Source organism: Drosophila ficusphila, unplaced genomic scaffold, assembly GCF_018152265.1.
Source record: "Drosophila ficusphila isolate 14025-0441.05 unplaced genomic scaffold, ASM1815226v1 contig_106, whole genome shotgun sequence".
Lineage (NCBI taxonomy): Eukaryota > Metazoa > Arthropoda > Insecta > Diptera > Drosophilidae > Drosophila > Drosophila ficusphila.
Window position 1 is genome coordinate 11,277,333 of NW_025063993.1, and position 8,135 is coordinate 11,285,467.

Genomic DNA, 8,135 nt, shown 5'->3' on the forward strand with positions numbered 1-8,135 from the left:
ATTGCTACCGGTTCAGCTTCAGTTGGGCTGCCATTTCCCTCAGATCTGTAGCGTTCCCTCCATATAACTCAAAGAGAAAAATTCATCACCGCAATATGCGCAACACACACCTAAAAAAAATGAAGAAAACTCTGGGAAAAAGAAGTGGCTGTGGCAGTGGCAGGAAAATTGTCATAAAGGTGCAACTGACAACAGCAGAAGAGGAGACGGCGAGGTTAGTAAATTTCAATTTATATGCAGAGAGAACAGTGAGTGAAAAGGCAGACACACAGGACACAGGACACACAGGACATGGGACACAGGACACAAGCGGATGGGATGAGGACACACTGGCACACACAGGACACCGCAGTCAAGGAGCCAGTGCAAAAAGTGTCAACGTTATATTTTCTCGAATTTTCCAAGATTTTTCGTGCCATTTTATTTCCCTTTCTTGCTGTCATTTTCTTTTTATTTTTGGATGCCAGCGACGCAAGTGGAAAACGCAATTTCATTAGACAAATTGAAAAAAATAAGTGCAAGCGTACACAAAAACAAGACCAAAAAGGACTAGGCTCCCCGTATATCCTGTATATATCCGTCCTTACATAAAGCTTATGTAATGGGAAGACTGACGCCATATTGCGGCAATCTGAAGATTTTCGCTGGTCGCTTGCCATTCGTTGCGATTGTTTTTCACACTCACATACGAGTAGGAGCGGAATGGAGTATATATACGTAAACCGATGTGGATGGGCATCCAACGGTGGAGCAGCCTCGTCCTTGTCCAACAGGATGCTGCGCGCGCGTTGAAAAGAGGCGGAGACTCTCTGCCCAAATCAAAAAAAAAAAAAAAAAGAAAATACCCAACACTTTTAGCTGCGAGGAGCGCAGTGGAAATTCAGACCGAAAAAAAGTCAAAGAAAGCACTGAATGCAGCCGGGATTTTCCTTTCTTTTTCATCGCAATGTGCTCGGTTCGGCAGCCCTCGCTTTTCCCACATTCCCCACTTTCCCGACTTCCCCGCTTTTCCCCAAATGCGATGCGCCGTCGCTGATTGGAAGCTTCGGCAACCTGCTCGTTTTTGGGGCGGAGCAAAAGCTTCCGACGCAGTGGCGCCACCAAATGGGGAGCAAATTCCATTCAAAGGGGGTTAAATTCTGTGCGAATAATACAAAATTCTGAAAAAAGGATATACGCATCTTTTTTCAAAATTGAAATAACCTTAATACATACTATATTTTTATAAAGGATTCTTAAAGTTCCTCTTGGATTGTGAAACGAAATTAAAGGTTTTGTTTAATGTATTCCTACTTAAGATACTAATGATACGGTTAAACATTTTCCGCAAGTAAAAATATAAATGATTTTATTTGGCATTAGTAAATGTTTAAGATCTTGAAGAACTATAAGATATCAATTTCTCGGGCTGCGGCTATCATACCAACAAATCCTTCGGTTACCTCGCGGGCCACTGGAATAATATCCTCCGGTGGAATCAAAAAACCCAGCTTTCCCTTATCACGCAGCTCAATGGTATAGGGTATTTTAATATTTTTCACCGCGTAGGCCCATTCCTTCCCGGAACCAGATACTTCATCTAGAAAAAGTAATTTATCAAGATACAGAATTCTAAATTAGAAAACCTTTCAACCTACATAATGTTGTGGCACTGGATCCATATGTAAATACGGTGCCATATCTTCTGTACAGAGCATCGGAAAATCCCTTGGCCACGTGCATCATTTGGGGATAGTGTTCGGGGAACTCAAGAGCGGTGTGTCCCCAAGGGGAGAGTACGTACTGCCCATAGGAATGCAGAGATATGTAGATCTTGATGCTGCCATCTGGAATGGAGTTGTTTATGTAGGCAGTCAGCTGGTAAATCTCGGGATCAGATTCTGCCGAAGGTCCAGCATAAATCTCCGAACAAGGATCCGATTCGGCACCAGCCACTAAAAAAATAAACTTTTATAATTTTAAGATTTCTTTAAAAACAAAAAACTGCTAGCGCAATTAGAAAAGCGTAATTATGTATTGGTTTATACTTACGCATCCACAGATAATCAAAATTGCGATTAAGATCGGTTCCAATGCACTCCCCCGTGGGATCCGATGGCAAACGCGACTTTCGCCAAAGGCGTTCCTATCAGTCGTAAGAAAATAGATTATGGGTCATTAATAGAGTTAATTGATCACTACTTAGTAGTAGTCGATAAGATAGACGTCGCTATAATAATATCGGCACGTATTTGATCTGATCGTCAATCTAATCGCAAATCGTCGGCGGCACTTTAAATTCCATTCATATATTATATTTACTTTCATTCAATACTTACTAAAAGTAGATCTACTTACATGTTCGTGAGAATAAGTGAAACCATCCACATTCAGAACGGGGATAATGTACCAATCCACATTCTGGGCTATATCCCTAACTGCAGGATTCCGGGGAACCAGTAACTCATCGATGAAGTACGTGATCGTCGATGAGGTAATCCACTCGCGGGCATGAATGTTGGACTCTATGAAAACCGCGGGATTTCCCTCTTTATAGGAGATTTTAATACCCCGAATAGGCCTTCCCTCATAGGAATTTCCAATGGTAAATGGAGTCACTATATCCGGATAACGATCTTCAATTAAATCTAGCCAGGCGTAGATTTCCTCAAGAGTGTGATACTGAGTCCACTCCATGGAGGAAATTCGCTGTTTGGGTCTTTGGGCATCGATGTGGGTTTGGACATTCTCGATTTTTAAGTTATAGGTGAAGTTGTGAGTTGTTAAGAGGTTTTCAAAGGTGACCTGATATTCTGGTGGTAGCATTATGTCCGAGGTTTCACCCAAATGACGAGCCTCGCGCCAACTGCTGAGCTGTAAAAATAATAATTTAATTTATAAATATTATATTAAATACAATAAAGTTAACCCACCTTCAAGGCTTTCTCCTGAGCATTGAGCAGCTTATACTGCTCCAGATCATCAATCCTCACATTGTAAACTCTATAGTTATCATATCTGACTTGTTCCTCACACCAAACCAGACTAAGTAGTCCTGCAGCTACTAGAATTTTAACCAACATACCGCTCTATAGGAAAGCCACCGGGAAACTGTCGAGACCCGAAGAATTACTGACTGATTAGGCTAAGCTTATCGCGACGACTGCCCATGGTGCTCAATGAATAGGCCAACTCGGGAACTGTTTTATCAGCTATAAAAAACTATTTCGGGCCGGGTGAAAATATACAAAAAAAAAAAAAAAAAAAAACAGAAAAGGGCGAAGACTTCGAGCTGTTCGAGTTGTTCGAGTTGTCTGGGCAGGCGAGCACTTGGTACTTAGGCTGTCTCTCAACTTTGCACATAAATTTTGTGCAACGGCAGCCCATTTCATTGTAGGTCATTGCATAATGAAGTTACCGCCCCGAGGCACATAAATTTCCCTCGAGCTCGAGGAGATTTCAGCCCGCTTTCTGTTCGCTGTCTTCTGTTTGACTTGTGGCGCTTAGTGCGAACATTTTGTTTAGGCCTCGCTTTGAGTTTTTGTTTCAGTTTCAGTTTTGGTTTTCGTTTTTTTTTTGTCTTTTGTTTTTTATGTCCTGTGGCGAGTGCTTAAAGGACTTCGTCCTGGGCTTTGGTCATATTTTGCGCGGGTATTAGAGGAACACGACTCGCTCGTTGTCACCGCATGAGGTGCGTCAACGTGTGTCCTGTGCCGCAAATGGTGTGGGGATTCCTTAAGTGGCAAGTGGCAAGTGGCCTGGACATGAAAGGCGCATCAAAGTGGATTTCCAACCGGGAAAATGGTGAATCAAGCAACTACAGGGGTGGCCGCAAAATATTTCGCAAAAATGTTAATGGCTGCGTGAAATATCGGTGGAAAATGCTAAACTTTCAGCAGCATTCAATCTTTTCAGCTTTTGACTGCCCAACGGAGAAGGGTGCAGAATTTACAGCCTTTCCATTAATCAGGAAGGTAACAGAAACTTACAAGACTCTAAAATGAAATCTTATAACTCCTTATCATTGTTTGAATAATTTATTTTGATGACTTAAGTTCGTTTTCAATTTTAATACTTTATCTTCAAAATATTAAAATCGCGAAATTTATCTTTTCCTTTAATATTCATGAGCATCATGTTAGTTGTCTTTAAATTCGTATAATTTTATTATTAAAGATAACAAATTATCAGTTCCATTAGTACAAATACATTTTTCGATCTTTGAAGATATTAAGATTTGAAAATAAAAAGACTTGCAACGCTTTTCACGTCAAAAACTACAACCCGGAATTCGAGTAACCTGAAAAACCTAAAGAAAACCTTATATTTTACTGAAAAATAATGGGATCCGTTGGAACTTATCTTGGCTTGATGTTCGCCGCCTGGGGAATGCAGCTTTGTCCTCGGGTTTACCTGGGATCGGGTAATTCTAGTTTAAGGCTGCATACTTCCAGCATTACTTGGGCCTTTATTGAGGCCAATATCTACACCCTGTGCACAACGCTGATTATATTGATGCCATCGAAGATGTTTACAACCCACCAGCAGCGCAACTTCAAGTGCCTCTTTGTGATGCCGTATTTGCTGCATTATATAACCTGTTTTTGTGGCACCGCGAAAAATATCAAGGAGCTCCTGACTTCACCAGAAATGTTGGCTGTAAAGGACTACGCTCCAATTCACCTGAAAATGATCCTGATCTTTGGACTGCAGCTGATGACAATGATAGAGATGGTTTTCGTTTTGTTCTACATCCTGAGGAAGGAACCCCAGAAGCTGGCTAAAAGTGAGATGTTGGAAGGATGAGAAACAGTGGCTACAAGATGAAATTAAAGAACCTTCCGCAACGCCAACTCCTTTCAACAATTAGCAGCGGATTATTTGATTAGCTCGCTAATTGCCTTGTCCTCAACACCGCACCAAATAAATTTTGTTGAACACTTACTTCTTATCAGGCGCAATAACGGCGAGCCAAGCGGGATTAAAGCCAACTCGCTGGCGCAGGATTACAAGTCCTGCGGCGAAAACTTGCGCCGAAACTTTCGACACCTTTTTCCAGCGACTCGGGGGCGTAGAAATTGCTGGAAAAGTTTTCCAACCAACGGAGGAGAACACAACACTTGTCGTGGCGCGTGCGATAAGCCAGCGCCGCATTTTTAATTGCCAAAGTCCTTGGGAGTTAAAACCGCTCAGAAAAGGACTCGGTTAAAGCCGCCTTTAAAGTGTCATAAATATCGCGGCGTTAACATTTCCTGCAGCACTTTTAATTGTGTGGCGGTTGGTGGAAAAAGTAAAAAGGCAGCCATAACATAAATCTCATTGCTTGGCCGGTTGGACATGTCGTATGCTTAATATTTTTCTCTCGACTCAACTCGCGAAAAAATGTCAATGCCGGAAAGCGTTTAGCATTCGCTTTTTTTCTCTGTTCGCCGTGGATTTAATTAGCCTCAAAATGTCCCTGGAAAATGGCAATGTGGCATGCCACACGGCCAGTGTCCTCGCTTCAGTGGCGGAGGGTCAGTCAGGATAAGCCAAGGAAGTGGCCCCAACCAAGGAAGGAAGTTGCATGTTTCGACCTCAAGTTCAATTTGCTGGTTTTAGCCACGTTTTCGGGAGGCCAAGGAAGTTTCTACTGGGGCTAAGGGAAGTCGGTTGGGGAAAACATTTAAATGAGAGATGGGAACTTGAATCATAATCTGTTGTATGCAGGGCCGGAGAAACAGTTTTGAGTGGGGTGATGACCTCACAAATTTTCAATATCCACGGTGCTTTCCACGGTGGTCGCAAATGAAGTTGTTTGTGGCACGATATATGATGGATCCTGAATTGAACAGAATATATTTTTTAAAAGCTATTTTAATAAAACAACAACACCAATCAATCAAAATGCAACAGGTAAAAAAAACTATTTTAAATGTAAAATGTTAATTAAAGTCCATTTAATATTAATATAATGTTAATTTAATGTTAAAGTAATGTTAATTTAATATAATGTAAATGTAATGTTAACTAAATGTTAATTAAATTAATATGGCCACGTCAGCGACAATGATAATTAATTATTTTTTTCGTTTTTTTGCACATATAATTCCCAAGTGGTTCTGGCTGATTCGTAGTGGGATACCCCTTGATTTTGGCCAATTTCTCAGTTCTCCGGGATGACCGGCAGTTTCTCTAAGAAAATTTTTCCGGTCTCTGGAAGTGTGTGTGTGTGCGTGTGTGTTAGTGACGTGGTTCCAGAGTGGGAGAGAGTATCTGGCCAACTCCTCCTACTGGAGTCCACTCCCGGATGCAGTGCATCTTGGGTCGACTCCTCCTACTGGAGTCCACTCCCGGATGCAGTGCATCATGGGTCGACTCCTCCTAGGATGCACTGCATCATGACCTGACTTGGCATGAACTTAAAGGTGCCCGATCCCTTCCTGCATGAGGTGGACTCCAGGATGCAGGGCATCCAAACCTGAAAAGGTGAGTTGCAGTTTTTTTTAAATTATGTGATGACGTGGCTTTTGTAAAAAAAATGCAATTAATTAATTCAATTTTTTTTATATTTATATTTTTTTTTTCAGGTATTTGGTTGTGTATTTGGCTGATTGCAGAAAATAATTGGTGACACCATCCAACTTGTAACTTGAAGATCGACATCAGGATGCTCTGCACCAAGGTTATTACGCAGTGAGTACATCCTTTAGACAATAAATAATTAAGTTATATATTTTAAGAAATCATAAATATTTTGACAAAAAACTAAAAGCAACAGATAAAGATCTGAAAGTTTTCAAAAACATGAAAGAAATTTTAAAGGTAAATTTGATCAAATATTGAACTTGAAGTACGTGAAAATCAAACACAATTAATAATTGTAAACAAGTAGGGACATATAATATAAATATATATAGTAAGAATAGTTGTAAGAATGCGGTTACCGGAGATATATAGTATGCTGACACCACATAAATGGACTGGACAACAGGCTGGAGGATCAATTATGAATGGCGTGATCTTCTATCGAACTCCACTCCAGGATGCAGTGCATCACCTCATTGGGGTATGTATTTTTTAAACAACCGATTTGTATAAAATAATTTAACTAATATTTTGGAATGCTTCTTTTCATTACAGTGATGACTATTCCGTTCTGCTTGGAGTGAACTTCAAGATGCAGTGAATAAAAAACCCAAAGAGGTAAATACCTTTTTTACTAACAAAATAATTCTAACTATTATTATTTGTAACAAATTATTTATTATTATTTTTTTTCTTATTTAATTTCAGGGTAAAGTGTTAAGTGTTAATGTTGCGAATAAAGTGGTTGCGGTGATTATCTTACTTCAAGAAGACGAAAGATTGCAGTGCAGATCAAGGAGCTAACTGAGTAAGTACCAATCTGAAAAGATTTATTTATGATAATCTCATAATTATTTAATCTCATAATTATAAAAAATGTAAAAACATTAAGTTGGAAAATGCTTAACTTGGGAAGTATTTGGGAGAGTTACTATCTATCTATTTAAATAGAAACTGATTTAATTGGGCCGTGGTAAAGGCGGGATTTCTCTTCGTTTTTCTTCGATATACTCTATATGCAGGGCCGGAGAAACAGTTTTGAATCATACATTCAACTGATAATAATGGATGTAAATAAATTTTTTTCTACAAGTCAAGCATTTTGGGGTGTTGAATTCCACACCCGCTAAGATTTGGCGTGTGGAGTGCTCAACACCCGGTATACACCTTCCGCCGGCCCTGGTTGTATGTTTTCTAAGGAAGTGGCGGTGAAGTGAATGTCACTCATTTTACATTTCTTTAGTATTATGTATTGCAAAACAAAGACCGAAATATAAGACAGTATATTATATATAAAAAAAATATAAAAGAATATATGCAACCTATATTTATGTCATAGCAGAATAAATATTTGATGTTCTAAGATATGGAAAATTTATCCAAACTTGGTCATAATAAAAGGAAAACTTATATCATTTGAATCTTCACTGTTTGAAAACAAGATTATAAATAATAAGCATTATTAGTCTTAAGTAAGTATTCAAATTTGATCATGTTAAAAACTTCTTAAAAGTAATTGTTTTCGAAATGTTAGCCTGAAGCAACTACATTTAAAGCCCACAAAGTTAATAAGTAAAACGGTGGCCCAA

General features: G+C 39.4%; 2 protein-coding genes and 1 long non-coding RNA gene across 3 annotated transcripts; 2 read left to right on the forward strand and 1 right to left on the reverse strand.

Moving 5' to 3' along the window:
• Positions 1-1,161: 1,161 nt before the first annotated feature.
• Positions 1,162-3,108, reverse strand: LOC108093269 (zinc carboxypeptidase). The gene is made up of 5 exons (XM_017193248.2): positions 2,913-3,108; positions 2,338-2,853; positions 2,032-2,125; positions 1,638-1,934; positions 1,162-1,579 (listed from the first exon to the last, which is right to left on the reverse strand). The coding sequence occupies exons 1-5, from the start codon at positions 3,060-3,062 to the stop codon at positions 1,386-1,388; spliced, it is 1,251 nt and encodes a 416-aa protein (XP_017048737.1). The 5' UTR covers positions 3,063-3,108; the 3' UTR covers positions 1,162-1,385.
• Positions 3,109-4,242: 1,134 nt separating this feature from the next.
• LOC108093050 lies at positions 4,243-4,923 on the forward strand. The gene has a single exon (XM_017192958.1). The coding sequence runs from the start codon at positions 4,321-4,323 to the stop codon at positions 4,783-4,785; it is 465 nt and encodes a 154-aa protein (XP_017048447.1). The 5' UTR covers positions 4,243-4,320; the 3' UTR covers positions 4,786-4,923.
• Positions 4,924-6,991: 2,068 nt separating this feature from the next.
• On the forward strand, positions 6,992-7,277 carry LOC108093060. Its single transcript, XR_001771464.1, has 3 exons — positions 6,992-7,027; positions 7,102-7,164; positions 7,255-7,277. It is a non-coding gene; the product is annotated as an uncharacterized LOC108093060 (long non-coding RNA).
• The last annotated feature ends 858 nt before the right edge of the window (positions 7,278-8,135 follow it).